Source organism: Entelurus aequoreus, linkage group LG16 (genome assembly GCF_033978785.1).
Source record: "Entelurus aequoreus isolate RoL-2023_Sb linkage group LG16, RoL_Eaeq_v1.1, whole genome shotgun sequence".
Lineage (NCBI taxonomy): Eukaryota > Metazoa > Chordata > Actinopteri > Syngnathiformes > Syngnathidae > Entelurus > Entelurus aequoreus.
In genome coordinates this window covers 4,336,233-4,356,820 of record NC_084746.1, presented here as the reverse complement: position 1 = coordinate 4,356,820, position 20,588 = coordinate 4,336,233, and the positions used below count along the sequence as shown (strand labels likewise).

Genomic DNA, 20,588 nt, shown 5'->3' with positions numbered 1-20,588 from the left:
TTCATGCTTTCAGGATGGAAAATATACAGAAACAAATAAGTGTGTCCAATAATATTAGCTGAATAGTGGCGTCATTTACTGTGTCTGTTGTTTGTGGCTATAGGCTAATCTGGCGGTTCAGGAAGTGCGCTACAAAAAGGCCAGCGGTGAGCAAGCGGCTGCACAGGCCACCCTGGCGGAGAAGGAGGCGGAGCTCGCAATAGTCCAGGCGAAGGCCGACGCCGCTATGAAGGAAAAACAGGTATGTCAGTATTGTTAAACTGTCAGACACTCCACAGTTAAGTAACGTGAAAGTGCGGTTAGCTAACTTGTCGGTGTCTTCCAGGAACTTTTGGATCGCTCACAGATGTGCAAAAATAAAATGCAGGCCGCCTCCGACCTTATCGGCGGGCTGAGTAACGAGAAGGTGCGGTGGACTCAGCAGAGTAAAGAATTTAAATCGCAGATCAAAAGGTAATAGTGAAATGTTGACATTACAATTACACTGAAACCTAGGAAGGGAAGCAATTTGGATTTTAAATATAATCGTCTAGTAAGATTACCGTATTTTTCGGAGTATAGATTGCACCGGCCGAAAATGCATAATAAAGAAGGGAAAAAACATATATAAGTCGCACTGGAGTATAAGTCGCATTTTTGGGGAAATGTATTGGATAAAAGCCAACACCAAGAATAGACATTTGAAAGGCAATTTAAAATGTCTAAAGAATAGTGAACAACAGGCTGAATAAGTGTACGTTATATGAGGCATAAATAACCAACTGAGAAGGTGCCTGGTATGTTAACGTAACATATTATGGTAAGTCATTCAAATAACTATAACATATAGAACATGCTATACGTTTACCAAACAATCTGTCACTCCTAATCGCTAAATCCCATGAAATCTTATACGTCTAGTCCAGTGGTTCTTAACCTGGGTTTGATCGAACCCTAGGGGTTCGGTGAGTCGGCCTCAGGGGTTCGGCAGAGCCTCCGCCGCAGCGGTTAAGACACACCAGACTCATGAATTGATTGATATGGACCCCGACTTAATTAAACAAGTTGAAAAACTTATTCGGGTGTTACCATTTAGTGGTCAATTGTACGGAATATGTACTGTACTGTGCAATCTACTAATACAAGTTTCATTCAATCAATCAATCGTGTAAATAAAAACTTCTCCCTATCGGCGTATCTGTACTGTAAAGTTAAAATTTGATAGACAATAAAAAAGAAGTCTAAGTATTATGGATACCCCCAAACAATGTTCCCTATAATTTCCCAACTGATTTGCAGGTGTGTAACTTGTTGTGAGTTTATGCACTGTGTTGGTTTTGTTCTTTGAACAAGGTTAATTTTCTGCACTAGTAAAAAAAAAAAACATATACGGTAACTTCCGGACTATAAGCCGCACCTGACTATAAGCCGCACCAGCTAAATTTAGGGGAAAATACAGATTGCTCCATATATAAGCCGCACCCGACTATAAGCCGCAGGGTTTTGATGTGTAATTAGCGTAGTATATAGGGGTTCCTGCTACCACGGAGGGGATTGTCGGGACAGAGATGACTGTTTGGGAACGCAAAGCGTCCCATTTATTAACAATAAATCTTTCAATCATTCAATCAAACTTTCACATCTTTGACATGGCGAACAGCATTTGTGCAGAGTACAAATAATACAACGGTGCAAAGTAATACAAAGTGCTCGCCTGTACGTTATCAAAATAAGCAGCCTACCGGTATATGAAAAGTCAGTCTTTAATCATTGTGTCATCGTCTTCCTCCTGCGTACTAAAACCACCGAAATTTAAATTTTCCTGAGGGAACTCTCCTGAAGGAATCAATAAAGTACTATCCATCCTCTTCGTCGGTGTCGGAGAAGAACAGGCCCTAAATAAGCCGCACCTTTGTATAAGCCGCAGGGACCAGAACGAGGGGGAAAAGTAGCGGCTTATAGTCCGGAAATTACGGTAACTTTGTCTTGAATTTGAAGAAAGAAAAAAAAAACATTGTATTTTTCACTAAAGAAGGGTTCGGTGAATGCGCATATGAAACTGGTGGGGTTCTATACCTCCAACAAGGTTAAGAACCACTGTGTTAGTCTCTTACGTGAATGAGCTAAATAATATTATTTGATATTTTACGCTAATGTGTTAATAATTTCTCACACAAGTCGCTCCTGAGTATAAGTAACAAACTATGAAAAAAACTGCGACTTATAGTCCGAAAAATACGGTACGCCTGAAGGCTCTTTGAGGATTTTTCTGTGGATGTTTGGTGGACTTTCTGTGATGCCACCACACAAGGGCACCAGTGATGGCAAACGGAAGGCTGCTCAATATAGTTAGAGCGATACAACTGAATACATTTTACTAAGTAGATGCTAACATAGTTACACTTATTATTTGCCACACAACAACAGCAATATCTATAAAAGACTACAACCCCTGGAAAAAATAGGGAACCACCAGACTTGGAGGATGTCCATTTATGGGTTGATGGGTTATACTTGTATAGCGCTTTTCTACCTTCAAGGTACCGGTACACCATAACTGTTTCCTTATACTGCACGATTATATGCCTTGAAATTGAATTAAATGTCTTCACGTTAGACAAACCCCGTTTCCATATGAGTTGGGAAATGGTGTTAGATGTAAATATAAACGGAATACAATGATTGGCAAATCATTTTCAAGCCATATTCAGTTGAATGCACTACAAAGACAACATATTTGATGTTGAAACTCATAAACTTTTTTTTTTTTTTGCAAATAATTAGAATTTCATGGCTGCAACACGTGCCAAAGTAGTTGGGAAAGGGCATGTTCACCACTGTGTTACATGGCCTTTCCTTTTAACAACACTCAGTAAAGGTTTGGGAACTGAGGAGACACATTTTTGAAGCTTCTCAGGTGGAATTCTTTCCCATTCTTGCTTGATGTACAGCTTAAGTTGTTCAACAGTCCGGGGGTCTCCCTTCTGCTATTTTAGGTTCCACACATTTTCAATGGGAGACAGGTCTGGACTACAGGCAGGCCAGTCTAGTACCCGCACTCTTTTACTAGGAAGCCACGTTGATGTAACACGTGGCTTGGCATTGTCTTGCTGAAATAAGCAGGGGCGTCCATGGTAACGTTGCTTGGATGGCAACATATGTTGCTCCAAAACCTGTATGTACCTTTCAGCATTAATGGCGCCTTCACAGATGTGTAAGTTACCCATGTCTTGGGCACTAATACACCCCCATACCATCACACATGCTGGCTTTTACACTTTGCGCCTATACCAATCCGGATGTTTTTTTTCCTCTTTGGTCCGGAGGACACAACATCCACAGTTTCCAAAAACAATTTGAAATGTGGAACACTTTTCCACTTTGTATCAGTCCATCTTAGATGAGCTCAGGCCCAGCGAAGCCGACGGCGTTTCTGGGTGTTGTTGATAAACGGTTTTCGCCTCGCATAGGAGAGTTTTAACTTGCACTTACAGATGTAGCGACCAACCGTAGTTACTGACAGTGGGTTTCTGAAGTGTTCCTGAGCCCATGTGGTGATATCCTTTACACACTGATGTGGCTTGTTGATGCAGTACAGCCTGAGGGATGGAAGGTCACGGGCTTAGCTGCTTACGTGCAGTGATTTCTCCAGATTCTCTGAACCCTTTGATGATATTACGGAGCGTAGATGGTGAAATCCCTAAATTCCTTGCAATAGCTGGTTGGGAAAGGTTTTTCTTAAACTGTTCAACAATTTGCTCACGCATTTGTCGACAAAGTGGTGACCCTCGCCCCATCCTTGTTTGTGAATGACTGAGCATTTCATGGAATCTACTTTTACACCCAATCATGGCACCCACCTGTTCCCAATTAGCCTGCACACCTGTGGGATGTTCCAAATAAGTGTTTGATGAGCATTCCTCAACTTTATCAGTATTTATTTCCACCTTTCTCAACTTCTTTGTCACGTGTTGCTGCCATCAAATTCTAAAGTTAATGATTATTTGCAACAAAAAAAAAGTTTATGAGTTTGAACATCCAATATGTTGTCTTTGTAGCATATTCAACTGAATATGGCTTGAAAAGGATTTGCAAATCATTGTATTCCGTTCATATTTACATCTAACACCATTTCCCAACTCATATGGAAACGGGGTTTGTAATACACATCACAATAACACAATATTAATAATGCCCTTTGTAGCAAAATGGTGCTTACATTAAAACATGGATGATATCTGAACACATTTAAGAGCGCTTCTGTGGAGTCGTAATTGTCAGATGCTTGTGTTTCCAATGATAGGCTAGTGGGTGACGTCCTACAGCTCACCGGCTTCCTGTCCTACTGCGGCCCTTTCAACCAGAATTTCCGCGACATGTTGTTGGACATGTGGAAGAATGAACTCCTGACCAATAGTATCCCCTTCACGGAAAACCTGAACCTGATCTCTGCCTTGGTGGATGCTCCTACAGTAAGAACACAAAACTTAATGTACAGTAGCCGTACCTCAGTTTTGGTTAATAATCCCCTCCAAAATATCAAATAGACCGAATTGTGGGAAAACGGAATCGTTAATGCAAATCCAATTCATGGGTGGTTTCAGACATGCTAGGTCATTTTTTCGCCCCAGGCAGTAGCGTACCGTATTTTTCGGACTATAAGGCGCACTTAAATGTAGTGTTTTTCAACCACTAGTATGCCGTGAGATACAGTCTGGTGTGCCGTGGGAGATGATCTAATTTCACCTATTTGGGTTACAAATATTTTTTGCAAAGCAGTAATTATAGTCTGCAAATGATGTGTTGTTGTTGAGTGTCGGTGCTGTCTAGAGCTCGGCAGAGTAACCGTGTAATACTCTTCCATATCAGTAGGTGGCAGCAGGTAGCTAATTGCTTTGTACATGTGGGAAACAGCAGGATGCAGCGTGCAGGTAAAAAAAGGTGTCAAATGCTTAAACCAAAAATAAACAAAAGGTGAGTGCCCCTAAGAAAAGGCATTGAAGCTTAAGGAAGGCTATGCGGAACAAAACTAAAACTGAACTGGCTACAAAGTCAACAAAAACAGAATGCTGGACGACAGCAAAGACTTACTGTGGAGCAAAGACAATGTACATCCGAACATGACATGACAATCAACAATGTCCCCACAAATAAGGATAAAAACACCTGAAATATTCTTCATTGCTAAAACAAAGTAGATGCTCAAAGGAAGACATGAAACTGCTACAAGGAAAATACCAAAAGAAGAGAAAAAGCCACCAAAATAGGAGCACAAGACAAGAACTAAAACACTACACACAGGAAAACAGCAATAAAGTCCAAATAAGTCAGGGTGTGATGTGACAGGTGGTGACTAGAGATGTCCGATAATATCGGCCTGCCGATATTATTGGCTGATATATGCGTTAAAATGTAACATAGGAAATTATCGGTATCGTTTTTTTTATTATCGGTATCGTTTTTTTTTTTTTGTTTGTTTTTTTATTAAATGAACATAAAAAACACAAGATACACTTACAATTAGTGCACCAACCCAAAAAACCTCCCTCCCCCATTTACACTCATTCACACAAAAGGGTTGTTTCTTTCTGTTATTAATATTCTGCTTCCTACATTATATATCAATATATATCAATACAGTCTGCAAGGGATACAGTCCGTAAGCACACATGATTGTGCGTGCTGCTGCTCCACTAATAGTACTAACCTTTAAAAGTTCATTTTACTCATTTTCATTCATTACTAGTTTCTATGTAACTGTTTTTATATTGTTGTACTTTCTTTTTTATTCAAGAAAATGTTTTTAATTTATTTATCTTATTTTATTTGATTCATTTTTTTAAAAAGTACCTTATCTTCACCATACCTGGTTGTCCAAATTAGGCATAATAATGTGTTAATTCCACGACTGTATATATCGGTTGATATCGGTATCGGTTGATATCGGTATCGGTAATTAAAGAGTTGGACAATATCGGAATATCGGATATCGGCAAAAAGCCATTATCGGACATCCCTAGTGGTGACAGTACACCTACTTTGAGACAAGAGCTATAGTGATGCATGCTTGGTTATGCTTTAAAGTCATATCCAACAATTGCGACGACTCTTTACTGTCAACTGAGTTTTGTTTTTTAATGATGTCTGCTGGTGGTGTGCCTCCGCATTTTTTCAACGCAAAAAAATGTGCCTTAGCTCAAAAAAGGTTGAAAAACACTGGCCTAATATACAGAATAATTCTGGTTTTGCTTACCGACCTCGAAGCAATTTTACTTGGTACGTGGTGTAATGAAAGTGTGACTAGTAGATGGCAGGCAAACATAATAGATACATGTAGACTGCAATATGATAGCAATATGACTCAAGTAAACAACACCAATATTTTATATGATCAATTGAAAAAATATAACATTAAACACGGCGCTCAAAAATCTATCAAAATGTTTTAGTAGGACTTTGGTAAGCTATGAAGCCACACCGCTTGATGGATTGTCGGCGCATTAAACATACGAGTATTATTATGGTGTGTGTATAAGGTAAGATATATTATCTGGCGTTTTATTTCGCAATATTATGCAAGGGCAACTTTTCTTACCTTCTGGTACCTGCTGATCTGTATTTGGGATCTGCATAAATCCTGAAAAATTGCATGTAGTCCATGCCGACACCGTAGTCCAGTGTTTTTCAACCACTGTGCCGCGGCACACCAGTGTGCCATGAGATACAGTCTGGTGTGCCGTGGGAGATTATGTAACTTAACCTATTTTGGTTAACAATATGTTTTTTGCAAACCAGTAATTACAGTCTGCAAATTATATGTTGTTGTTGAGTGTCGGTGCAGAGTAACCGTGTAATACTCTTCCATATCAGTAGGTGGCAGCCGGTAGCTAATTGCTTTGTAGATGTCGGAAATAGCGGGAAGCAGCGTGCAGGTAAAAAGGTGTTTAAGGCTTAAACCAAAAATAAACAAAAGGTGAGTGCCTCTTAGAAAAGGCATTGAAGCTTAGGGAAGGCTATGCAGAACTGGCAACTGCCGGTGTCGCCTGGTTCCAGACACTCAAAATATAAATACAAAACACATTTTATAAAGAATACTGATAGTTTTACATACAGAAAACAATGTAAAATGCATATAAGGTAATAATGGAATGTATAAATGAACATTTAACATCGCTTCAAAATGTATTAAAGAAGGTACAGGACTCTTTGTTTAGGACAGGGGTCACCAACCTTTTTGAAACCAAGAGCTACTTCTTGGGTAGTGATTAATGCGAAGGGCTACCAGTTTGATACACACTTAAATAAATTGCCAGAAATAGCCAATTTGCTCCATTTACCTTTAACTCTATGTTATTATTAATAATTAATGATATTTACACTTAATTGAACGGTTTAAAAGAGGAGAAAACACGAAAAAAATGACAATTACATTTTGAAACATAGTTTATCTTCAATTTCGACTCTTTAAAATTCAAAATTCAACCGGAAAAAAGAAAGAGAAAAACTAGCTAATTCGAATCTTTTTGAAAAAATTAAAAAAATAATTTATGGAACATCATTAGTAATTTTTCCTGATTAAGATTAATTTTAGAATTTTGATGATATGTTTTAAATTGGTTAAAATCCAATCTGCACTTTGTTAGAATATATAACAAATTGGACCAAGCTATATTTCTAACAAAGACAAATCATTATTTCTTCTAGATTTTCCAGAACAAAAATTTTAAAAGAAATTCAAAAGACTTTGAAATAAGATTTAAATTTGATTCTACAGATTTTCTGGATTTGCCAGAATAATTTTATTGAATTTTAATCATAAAAAGTTTGAAGAAATATTTCACAAATATTCTTTGTCGAAAAAACAAGCTAAAATGAAAAATTAAATTAAAATGAATGTATTATTCTTTACAATAAAAAAAATAAATTTACTTGAACATTGATTTAAATTGTCAGGAAAGAAGAGGAAGGAATATAACAGGTAAAAAGGTATATGTGTTTAAAAATCCTAAAATCATTTTTAAGGTTGTATTTTGTCTCTAAAATTGTCTTTCTGAAAGTTATAAGAAGCAAAGTAAAAAAATTAATGAATTTATTTCAACAAAAGAAGACCAAGTCTTTAAAATATTTTCTTGGATTTTCAAATTCTATTTGAGTTTTGTCTCTCTTAGAATTAAAAATGTCGGGCAAAGCGAGACCAGCTTGCTAGTAAATAAATACAATTTAAAAAATAGAGGCAGCTCACTGGTAAGTGCTGCTATTTGAGCTATTTTTAGCGGGCTACTCATCTGGTCCTTACGGGCTACCTGGCGCCCGCGGGCACCACGTTGGTGACCCCTGGTTTAGGATAATACGCTGGCAAACAGACTAGTTTGTTGTGCGCAATGTTTGGCCTGACGATAACAGACGACAGACAAAACCGGGAAAAACTTGCCAAAATGTTTAGTTGAAAAACCAAATCTTACGAAAATGAGGGCTAACAAACAACACCGAAATGATAAATGTGGACCACAGTTTGATTCACAAATAGTGAGTTGATTGATTGATTGAGACTTTTATTAGTAGGTTGCACAGTGAAGTACATATTCCGTACAATTGACCACTAAATGGTAACACCCGAATAAGTTTTTCAACTTGTTTAAGTCGGGGTCCACTTAAATTGGTTCATGATACAGATATATACTATCATATATACTATCATCATAATACAGTCATCACACAAGATAATCACATGGAATTATTGAATTGAATGTGTGTTTGTTCCTACTAGATCAGCGAGTGGAACCTTCAGGGTCTGCCCGGAGACGACCTGTCAGTGCAAAATGGCATCATTGTCACCAAAGCAGCCCGTTATCCTCTCCTGGTCGACCCCCAGACTCAAGGAAAGACCTGGATTACGGAAAAAGAAAAGGCCAATTCCCTCCAGGTTAGGGGATGGGTACAGAATTCAGTACATTAGTAGGTACCGAGCAAATTGTATTGATTGCACGTGACGTCACGTCCAGTTGCAGACTCCGCATCGGCTCAAGCTCATTGCGGGTAAACAAGCACTAAATAATGTTGTCATTTTCCATACCAAAAGAGTACGCATACTAGGGGTGTGGGAAAAAATCGATTTGAATTCGAATGGCGATTCTCACGCTGTGCGATTCAGAATCTATTGTCATTTTAAAAAAATCAATTTTTTAAATGTACCGTATTTCCTTGAATTGGCGCCAGGAATATGGTATTCGCATGCCTAGAATTACAGCCGGGTCAAACTCGTTTCGCAAAATAATTAGCGCATGCTTGGCACTTCCGCCGGGTCAAACATGAGTCATTAAATGACTCCCGCCTCCTGGTGGTAGAGGGCGCTAGTGATCCTTCTTGCGACTGCTGGTACTGCAGAAGACCTGTGCTGCAGAAGAAGACAACAGCAGCAATAGTGCGCAGCCATTTATTTTACCATGGAGGATTACATATCTAAAATAAAACAGTTTTCTAAACTGGACTTTCAATCGAAGCAGATCTCCATCGAGTCAGAGAGACTTTTAAAACTGAAGGAAGACTTCTATATCGATGCTTTTCTTCAAAAGGAGCTGGCATGGACTCATTTATACCTAAAGGTAAGACCATAATAACATTTTTTTTTATTAAATGTGCTTTTCATGATAAGGTAAGCGCCGGAGTGAGAAGAGGTTTTAAAATAATTACCGCATTCATGGCAATCTCGCCTGCTTTTGGTAAACGCAGGGGTGAGAAGAGGTTTTAAATTAATTAGCGCCCCTGTGGCTATTCGAGGAAATACGGTATTTATTTTAATTTTAAAATTTTTTATTTAAATTTTATTTTATTTTATTTAATTAATCAATCCAACAAAACAATACACAGCAATACCATAACAATGCAATCCAATTCCAAAACCAGCAACACTCAGAACTGCAATAAACAGAGCAATTGAGAGGAGACACAAACACCACACAGAACAAACCAAAAGTAGTGAAACAAAAATGAATATTATCAACAACAGTATCAATATTAGTTACAATTTCAACATAGCAGTAAATAAAAATCCCTCATTGACATTATCATTAGACATTCTTAGTGGATCAGCTGCAACATGCCCACTAAATTGTATAGCTTGCACACACTATTTAGCTGGGATCTTAGTAGATCTGACCCTTACAGTATCAACACTTTGTAGGACAACAAAAGACAAGACAGGCACATTTATCTTAATGGCAAACATTTTTCTGACCACGGCAACATACCCTCGCCTATACGCCACTGCCAGGATGTTGGATGGCATCCATGCAAAATCTACTATATAATACTTCATACTTGCCAACCTTGAGACCTCCAACATCGGGAGGCGGGGGGCGTGGTTGGGGGCGTGGTTATTCACAGCTAGAATTCACCAACTCGAGTATTTCATATATATATATATATATATATATATATACATATATATATATATATATATATATATATATATATATGTATATATGTATATATATATATATGTATATATATATATATACATATATATATATATATATATGTATACATATATATATGTATATATATATATATATATATATATATATATATATATATATATGTATTAGGGCTGCAACAACTAATCGATTAAATCTATTAAAATCGATTATAAAAATAGTTGCCGATTAATTTAGTCATCGATTCGTTGGATCTATGCTATGCGCATGCGCAGAGGCTTTTTTAAATTTTATTTTATTTTAAAAAAATTTTTTATTTTTTTTAATAAAATAAATATTTATTTATGAACTGCAACATGTACAAACAGCTGAGAAACAATAATCAAAATAAGTATGGTGCCAGTATGCTGTTTTTTTTCAATAAAATACTGGAAAGGATAGAAATGTAGCTTGTCTCTTTTATCCGATTATTAATCGATTAATCGAAGTAATAATCGACAGATTAATCGATTATCAAATTAATCGTTAGTTGCAGCCCTAATATATATATATACATATATATATATACATATATATATATATATATATATATATATATATATATATATATATATATATATATATATATATATATGTATATATATATATTTATATTTATTTTATTTACATATAAATAAAAGAAATACTTCAATTTCAGTGTTCCGGTGGCTATCCATTAGATGGCAGTATTGTCCTGTTTAACTTCTCCGTTCATGATGAGTATATCATTTCGGCCACCGTGTTCAATGGAGAAGTCTGTTCTACAAAATGTACAGGCAACATACACCTTCCCCTTTGAACTGTCCTGGATGAACTGAAATTCTTGTTTCCATTCGTTTTGGAACTTGCAAGCGTATTTCTTCATCTTGCTCGTCGTTGGCGTCGCCATGTCCGTAATTTCCTCGTTCTTCTGCTTCGTCTCCTTGTTGTGTGCGCAGTTGTACACTCTACTCTCTAAAAGCCCTAGATGTTATGACGTCGTTGGGCAGGCAAGCTGTTTATATTGTGGGAAAGCGGACGTGAGAACAGGCTGTCCCCACTCAGTCTCAGGTCCGCATTGAGCTGGAGGGGGCGTGGCCTCCAGCTCCGGCCGAATACCGGGAGTTTGTCGGGAGAAAATCTCTGCCGGGAGGTTGTCGGGAGAGGCGCTGAATACCGGGATTCTCCCGCTAAAAACGGGAGGGTTGGCAAGTATGTAATACTTGCAAATGAGACACAGAAAGGTAAGAAAACAAAATATAATTAATAGCATGAGATCACTGTTAAAGGGAAACTTCGGTTTTTTTCAACCTGGGCCCTGTTTTCATAATTTTTTCTGTATATGTGAGTGCTGGATAAAACATTTTTTGAGGTCGCGCCAGTATTGAGCAGGGCAGGCAGCCTCCAGCCCAGCTAACGCTCGTACACAGGGCAACTGGCTCTCGTCAAAATTCGGCCTATAAACATGCATTTTTTTCACACTGACAGGCTCAGATAGTTACAATGAGTGTCCGACAACATACTAGAAAGGAGAAATTAACGTATGTCTCTACCTTTAGCTGGAGATCGCTGTTTTTTGCGAGCTGTGTCCAAATCTCACCACGCTACAAATCTCGTTCCGAAATCTCGCGATAACTCGCGACAAAACACCGGTGGAAAAACAGTTACCTGACTGAGGTGAAGAGAGCCATGACAGACAAACAAACAAACTTTTCTATAAAACTAAAATAACAGTCTTCGGTAATCCAACAGAAAATCACTTCAGTCATCTCTCTTCACCTCAGTCAGGTAACTGTTTTTCCACCGGTGTTTTGTCGCGAGTTATCGCGAGATTTCGGAACGAGATTTGTAGCGTGGTGAGATTTGGACACAGCTCACAACAAACAGCGATCTCCAGCTAAAGGTAGAGACATACGTTAATTTCTCCTTTCTAGTATGTTGTCGGACACTCATTGTAACTATCTGAGCCTGTCAGTGTGAAAAAAATGCATGTTTATAGGCCGAATTTTGACGAGAGCCAGTTGCCCTGTGTACGAGCGTTAGCTGGGCTGGAGGCTGCCTGCCCTGCTCAATACTGGCGCGACCTCAAAAAATGTTTTATCCAGCACTCACATATACAGAAAAAATTATGAAAACAGGGCCCAGGTTGAAAAAAACCGAAGTTTCCCTTTAAATGTCAAATTTAAAAGAATGAAATGTTATTAAACACTGTTTATTACCACATGAACACAAAGGGTCCAGTGAGGGTTGGACTCCGCCAAGGCTGCGCTTTGTCACCGATTCTGTTCGTAACTTTTATGGACAGAATTTCTAGGCGCGGTCAGGGCGTTGAGGGGATCCGGTTTGGTGGCCCGCAGGATTAGGTCTCTGCTTTTTGCAGATGTTGTGGTCCTGATCGCTTCATCTGGCCAGGATCTTCAGCTCTCACTGGATCGGTTCGCAGCTGAGTGTGAAGCGACTGGGATGAGAATCAGCACCGCCCAGGGTGGAGTGCCATCTCCGAGTTGGGGAGGAGACCCTGCCCCAAGTGGAGGAGTTCAAGTACCTGGGAATCTTGTTCACGAGTGAGGGAAGAGTGGATGGTGAGATGGACAGGCGGATCGGTGCGGCGTCTTCAGTAATGCGGACGCTGTATCGATCCGTTGTGGTGAAGAAGGAGCTGAGCCGGAAGGCAAAGCTCTCAATTTACCGGTCGATCTACGTTCCCATCCTCACCTACGGTCATGAGCTTTGGGTTATGACCGAAAGGACAAGATCACGGTGTGGAGGGAAAGTGCGATCAGCGCGCCTGCAGAAGCAAAAGTCACCGTGCTGACAGCGAGACACAGCTGGCAGGTGATTAGATTTCACAGGTGGTACGTGTTGATCTAATCATCAGTTGTCTTTAACAGTAAGCAGCCGGTAGCAGAGGAGGAGAGAGGATGGGGAGTGACGGCAACGTCACGACTTGCTGAAAAACATTTTGGAAAGATCTGGTTAAAACATTAAAGGCCTACTGAAAGCCACTACTAGCGACCACGCAGTCTGATAGTTTATATATCAATGATGAAATCTTAACATTGCAACACATGCCAATACGGCCGGGTTAACTTATAAAGTGACATTTAAGATTTCCCGGGAAATATCCGGCTGAAACGTCGCGGTATGATGACATATGCGCGTGACGAAGTCCAAGTAACGGAAGTTATGGTACCCCGTAGAATCCTATACAAAAAGCTCTGTTTTCATTTCATAATTCCACAGTATTCTGGACATCTTTTGCAATTTGTTTAATGAACAATGAAGGCTGCAAAGAAGACAGTTGTAGGTGGGATCGGTGTATTAGCAGCGGACTACAGCAACACAACCAGGAGGACTTTGTTGGAGAGCAGACGCGCTAGCCGCCGACCTCACCTTGACTTCCTACGTCTCCGGGCCGCCAAACGCATCGGGTGAAGTCCTTCGCCCTTCCGCCGATCGCTGGAACGCAGGTGAGCACGGGCGTTGATGAGCAGATGAGGGCTGGCTGGCGTAGGTGGAGAGCTAATGTTTTTAGCATAGTTCTGTGCGGTCCGGTTGCTAAGTTAGCTTCAATGGCGTCATTAGCACAGCATTGTTAACCTTTGCCAGGCTGGAAAGCATTAACCGTGTAGTTACATGTCCACGGTTTAATAGTATTGTTGATTTTCTATCTATCCTTCCAGTCAGGGATTTATTTATTTTGTTTCTATATGCAGTTAAGCGCGATGCTATCACGTTAGCTCCGTAGCTAAAGTGTTTCGTCGATGTATTGTCGTGGAGATAAAAGTCACTGTGAATGTCCATTTCGCGTTCTCGACTCTCATTTTCAAGAGGATATAGTATCCGAGGTGGTTTAAAATACAAATCCGTGATCCACAATAGAAAAAGGAGAAAGTGTGGAATCCAATGAGCCAGCTTGTACCTAAGTTACGGTCAGAGCGAAAAAAAATATGTATTTCACTGCATTCTAGTCCGTCACTCTAACGTTCCTCATCCACGAATCTTTCATCCTCGCTCAAATGAATGGGGTAATGGGCCGAATCGCTCTAGCTGCGTTGAAAACAATAGGAAAATATGAGGGAGTGAACAACTGACTACGTCACGCTACTTCTGGTAGGGGCAAGGTTTTTTTTTATCAGAGACCAAAAGTTGTGAACTTTATCGACGTTGTCCTATACTAAATCCTTTCAGCAAAAATATGGCAATATCGCAAAATGATCAAGTATGACACATAGAATGGATCTGCTATCCCCGTTTGAATAAAAAAATGTCATTTCAGTAGGCCTTTAAAACTTTGTTAAACCTGCACGCTTGGCTCTGGTGCCCTGTCTACAGTGGAGCTGCTAGGAAGCCACTCCCACATCTGCTGGTGCTCGTCCTCAGTACCATGGACAGCGGCGGTGACTTTTGCTCCTGCGGGCGCGCTGATCGCACTTTCCCTCCACACACGGGTACAAGCGGCGGGGTTCTCCCTTAGAGATAGGGTGAGAAGCTCTGTCATCCGGGGGGAGCTCAAAGTAAAGCCGCTGCTCCTCCACATGGAGAGGAGCCAGATGAGGTGGTTCGGGCATCTGGTCAGGATGCCACCCGAACGGTGTTTAGGGCACGTCCGACCGGTAGGAGTTCACGGGGAAGACCCAGGACACGTTGGGAAGACTATGTCTCCCGGCTGGCCTGGGAACGCCTCGGGATCCCCCGGGAGGAGCTGGACAAAGTGGCTGGGGAGAGGGAAGTCTGGGCTTCCCTGCTTAGGCTGCTGCCCCCGCGACCCGACCTCGGATAAGCGGAAGAAGATGGATGAACACAGACAAAAGTACTGAAAATTGGTACTGTTGAGTACTGGTATCGACTCCCAGGTAACGGGAATAAGTAGCGTCTCGGTGGAAATGCGAAAGGTAGCCATCTCTACTCCAGTCGTATTGAACTTCACCACACAAAAAAACCCAAAAAAATTAGCTCAGTGGTGTCCTAAATTTTTCCACGGAGGGAAAATTGAAAGATGCGAGGCAGACATGGATGATGTATCAACGTATGCTAAGCTATCTGAACCAACCTATGACATCCTAGCTCAGGGGTCGGCAACCCAAAATGTTGAAAGAGCCATATTGGACCAAAAATACAAAAACAAATCTGTCTGGAGCCGCAACAAATTAGAAGCCATATTACATACAGATAGTGTGTCATGAGATATAAGTTGAATTAAGAAGACTTAAAGGAAGCTAAATGACCTCAAATATAGCTACAAATGAGGCATAATGATGCAATATGTACATATAGCTAGCCTAAATAGCATGTTAGCATCGATTAGCTTGCAGTCATGCTGTGACCAAATATGTCTGATTAGCACTCCACACAAGTCAATAACATCAACAAAACTCACCTTTGTGCCTTCATGCACAACGTTAAAGGTTTGGTGGACAAAATGAGACAGAAAAAGAAGTGGCGTAAAACACGTCCTAGAAAGTCGGAGAAAGTTACACATGTAAACAAACTAAGGTGAGTTCACGGACCGCCAAAATTAGTAGGACAAAACGGCGCTCGCCAAATACTCGAATCAGTGAAGCCTGTTTAATATAAACAGTGTGCTTTATAACAATTAGGGAGGTTTGTGTCATGTTTGTCCTCCTACAGAAACCATACTAAAACAAAAAACAAAATTTTTTTCCCATCTTTTTCCATTTTTCATACATTTTTGAAAAAGCTCCAGAGAGCCACTAGGGCGGCGCTAAAGAGCCGCGGGTTGCCGACCCCTGTCCTAGCTTTATGTCACAAATGAGTGTAATGTAATGTCTTAACTTCAACATTTTCCCCCACGGCTGTCATCCCGCCCACAGAGCACGTCTCTCAACCACAAGTTCTTCCGTACGCATTTAGAGGACTCCATATCCTTGGGCAAGCCGCTGATCATTGAAGATGTGGGCGAAGAGCTGGACCCTGCCCTGGACAATATTCTTGAGAAGAACTTCTTTAAATCTGGATCAAACTACAAGGTAAATCCCCCTGTGTGTGTGTGAGTCAGCAAGGCGGGTCTAACAAAAGCAAAGACAATTAGCATGGCGAGGTATTTATTTGTAGGAGACATGGTTCCGGTTACTGATAAGGGGTGTGGGTGCTCTGGTGTGGTTAGGCGCTGGTAGCGTGCATGCAAGTGATGCAAGACCGTGCACTTAAAAGTGTCAAGCAGGTTGCGAGAGGGACTTTAGTTGAGCAATCTATTAATAATACTATATATAATGCATATGTTCTTTTTGACTATACATGTACTATAAATGTATAATGTATTTATATTATTCACGCATGAATAATGCTGTATAATAGACTGTATTTATGTTATTCACATGTGAATAATGCTGTACAATAGACTGTATTTATATTATTCACATGTGAATAATGCTGTATAATAGACTGTATTTATGTTCTTCACATGTGAATAATGCTGTATAATAGACTGTATTTATGTTATTCACATGTGAATAATGCTGTATAATAGACTGTATTTGTTATTCACATGTGAATAATGCTGTATAATAGACTATGTTATTCACATGTGAATAATGCTGTATAATAGACTATGTTATTCACATGTGAATAATGCTGTATAATAGACTGTATTTATGTTATTTACATGTGAATAATGCTGTATAATAGACTGTATTTATATTATTCACATGTGAAATACAGTCTATTATACAGGATTATTCACATGTGAATAATGCTGTATAATAGACTGTATTTATGTTATTCACATGTGAATAATGCTGTATAATAGACTGTATTTATATTATTCACATGTGAAATACAGTCTATTATACAGCATTATTCACATGTGAATAATGCTGTATAATAGACTGTATTTATGTTATTCACATGTGAATAATGCTGTATAATAGACTGTATTTATATTATTCACATGTGAAATACAGTCTATTATACAGGATTATTCACATGTGAATAATGCTGTATAATAGACTGTATTTATGTTATTCACATGTGAATAATGCTGTATAATAGACTGTATTTATATTATTCACATGTGAAATACAGTCTATTATACAGGATTATTCACATGTGAATAATGCTGTATAATAGACTGTATTTATGTTATTCACATGTGAATAATGCTGTATAATAGACTGTATTTATATTATTCACATGTGAAATACAGTCTATTATACAGGATTATTCACATGTAAATAATGCTGTATAATAGACTGTATTTATGTTATTCACATGTGAATAATGCTGTATAATAGACTGTATTTATATTATTCACATGTGAATAATGCTGTATAATAGACTGTATTTATGTTATTCACATGTGAATAATGCTGTATAATAGACTGTATTTATATTATTCACATGTGAAATACAGTCTATTATACAGGATTATTCACATGTGAATAATGCTGTATAATAGACTGTATTTATGTTATTCACATGTGAATAATGCTGTATAATAGACTGTATTTATATTATTCACATGTGAAATACAGTCTATTATACAGCATTATTCACATGTGAATAATGCTGTATAATAGACTGTATTTATGTTATTCACATGTGAATAATGCTGTATAATAGACTGTATTTATATTATTCACATGTGAAATTCAGTCTATTATACAGCATTATTCACATGTGAATAATGCTGTATAATAGACTGTATTTATGTTATTCACATGTGAATAATGCTGTATAATAGACTGTATTTATGTTATTCACATGTGAATAATGCTGTATAATAGACTGTATTTATATTATTCACATGTGAAATTCAGTCTATTGTACAGCATCATAATACAGTCATCAAGTATGACTGGGAGATGCAACTGCTCTGTACTTCTCCCTACGTCCGTGTGGCGTTTTTAAAAAGTCATACATTTTACTTCTTGAAACCGATATTACATTTTAAAGCATTTATCGGCCGATAATATCGGCAGTCCGATAATATCGGCAGTCCGATATTATCGGACATCTCTATTCGCAATGGTTTGAATAAGTTGAGAAATGTCGACGTCGTAACACATTTTTGGGCCACTTTTCAGAAAATTTGGAATTTATAGAAAATTATAAAATTATGGATATTGAAATATGTAGCACAAGAAGGTGGAGAGAAAAAAAGGGTGGAAAAGGAAGAATTAGAATACTATGCGTGAATACTGAAAAGTATGGATGTCCGATAATGGCTTTTTGCCGATATCCGATATTCCGATATTGTCCAACTCTTTAATTACCGATACCGATATCAACCGATATATGCAGTCGTGGAATTAACACATTATTATGCCTAATTTGGACAACCAGGTATGGTGAAGATAAGGTACTTTTTAAAAAAATTAGTAAAATAAGATAAATAAATTAAAAACATTTTCTTGAATAAAAAAGAAAGTACAACAATATAAAAACAGTTACATAGAAACTAGTAATGAATGAAAATTAGTAAAATTAACTGTTAAAGGTTAGTACTATTAGTGGACCACAATCATGTGTGCTTACGGACTGTATCCCTTGCAGACTGTATTGATATATATTGATATATAATGTAGGAAGCAGAATATTAATAACAGAAAGAAACAACCCTTTTGTGTGAATGAGTGTAAATGGGGGAGGGAGGTTTTTTGGGTTGGTGCACTAATTGTAAGTGTATCTTGTGTTTTTTATGTTGATTTAATTAAATAAAAAAATAAAAAAAAATAAAAAAAGATACCGATAATTAAAAAAACGATACCGATCATTTCCGATATTACATTTTAACGCATATATCGGCCGATATTATCGGACATCTCTACTGAAAAGCATTGTATGCTCATAAAATGTCAATAAAGTAACCGTGCTGAACATTTCTTTTTGGGTTTCTGCCCCGTGTAGGTGAAAGTGGGAGACAAAGACGTGGACGTGTCGCCTAATTTCCGGCTCTACATCACCACTAAACTACCCAATCCGTCCTACACGCCAGAGGTGAGCGCCAAGACGTCAATCATTGACTTCACCGTCAACATGAAGGGCTTGGAGGACCAGCTTCTGGGTCGCGTCATCCTCGCGGAGAAGAAGGTTATTTGACCCTCCGCCTCCTGTACAGTTTGGCGTGTTGACGTCACGCGAGGTGAGATGAAGTAAAGACATCACCACAACGCTTGTGACAGGAACTCGAGGCGGAGCGGTTAAAGCTAATTGAGGACGTGACATCCAACAAAAGGAAGATGCAAGAGCTGGAGGACAACCTGCTGTACAAACTCAGCTCCACAAAAGGTGACGAGTCTTTTCTGTAGATGCATGTGACTTCAAACAAACACTTGTGACTGCAACTTTTATGGGGGTCTTATTTTAACATGCGCAACTTTTTACGTCATTTACTAACAGCTTAATTATAACGTGTGTTATAAACAGTGTTGGGACTAACGCCGTTAGTTTCGGCGGTAACTAGTAATCTAACGCGTTATTTTTTTATATACAGTAACTCAGTTACCGTTACTACATGATGCGTTACTGCGTTATTTTACGTTATTTGTATGTAGTATCGGCTAGAAACTGAAGATCTGAGTGTGTTTTATTGGAGCGCTCCGGTGGAAAAGAAGAGGCGTGCTTTCCCCCACCCACAGAAAAAAAAAAAAAAAAAAAAAAAACGATACCGATAATTAAAAAAACCGATACCGATAATTTCCGATATTACATTTTAACGCATATATCGGCCGATAATATTATCGGCCATCTCTAGTCAAAAGTATACACTACCGTTCAAAAGTTTGGGGTCACCCAAACAATTTTGTGGAATAGCCTTCATTTCTAAGAACAAGAATAGACTGTCGAGTTTCAGATGAAAGTTCTCTTTTTCTGGCCATTTTGAGCGTTTAATTGACCCCACAAATGTGATGCTCCAGAAACTCAATCTGCTCAAAGGAAGGTCAGTTTTGTAGCTTCTGTAACGAGCTAAACTGTTTTCAGATGTGTGAACATGATTGCACAAGGGTTTTCTAATCATCAATTAGCCTTCTGAGCCAATGAGCAAACACATTGTACCATTAGAACACTGGAGTGATAGTTGCTGGAAATGGGCCTCTATACACCTATGTAGATATTGCACCAAAAACCAGACATTTGCAGCTAGAATAGTCATTTACCACATTAGCAATGTATAGAGTGTATTTCTTTCAAGTTAAG

At 38.7% G+C, this 20,588-nt stretch overlaps 1 protein-coding gene across 1 annotated transcript in view; it reads left to right on the top strand.

Moving 5' to 3' along the window:
• The window catches only part of LOC133631538 (dynein axonemal heavy chain 8-like), a 200,699-nt gene that overhangs the window by 159,815 nt on the left and 20,296 nt on the right, over positions 1–20,588 (top strand). The window contains exons 70-76 of the mRNA XM_062023834.1: positions 104–241; positions 326–453; positions 4,283–4,451; positions 8,747–8,902; positions 16,265–16,420; positions 19,299–19,481; positions 19,574–19,679. Of these exons, the coding sequence (XP_061879818.1) occupies positions 104–241; positions 326–453; positions 4,283–4,451; positions 8,747–8,902; positions 16,265–16,420; positions 19,299–19,481; positions 19,574–19,679 (1,036 nt within the window). The remainder of the gene's footprint in view (positions 1–103; positions 242–325; positions 454–4,282; positions 4,452–8,746; positions 8,903–16,264; positions 16,421–19,298; positions 19,482–19,573; positions 19,680–20,588) is intronic.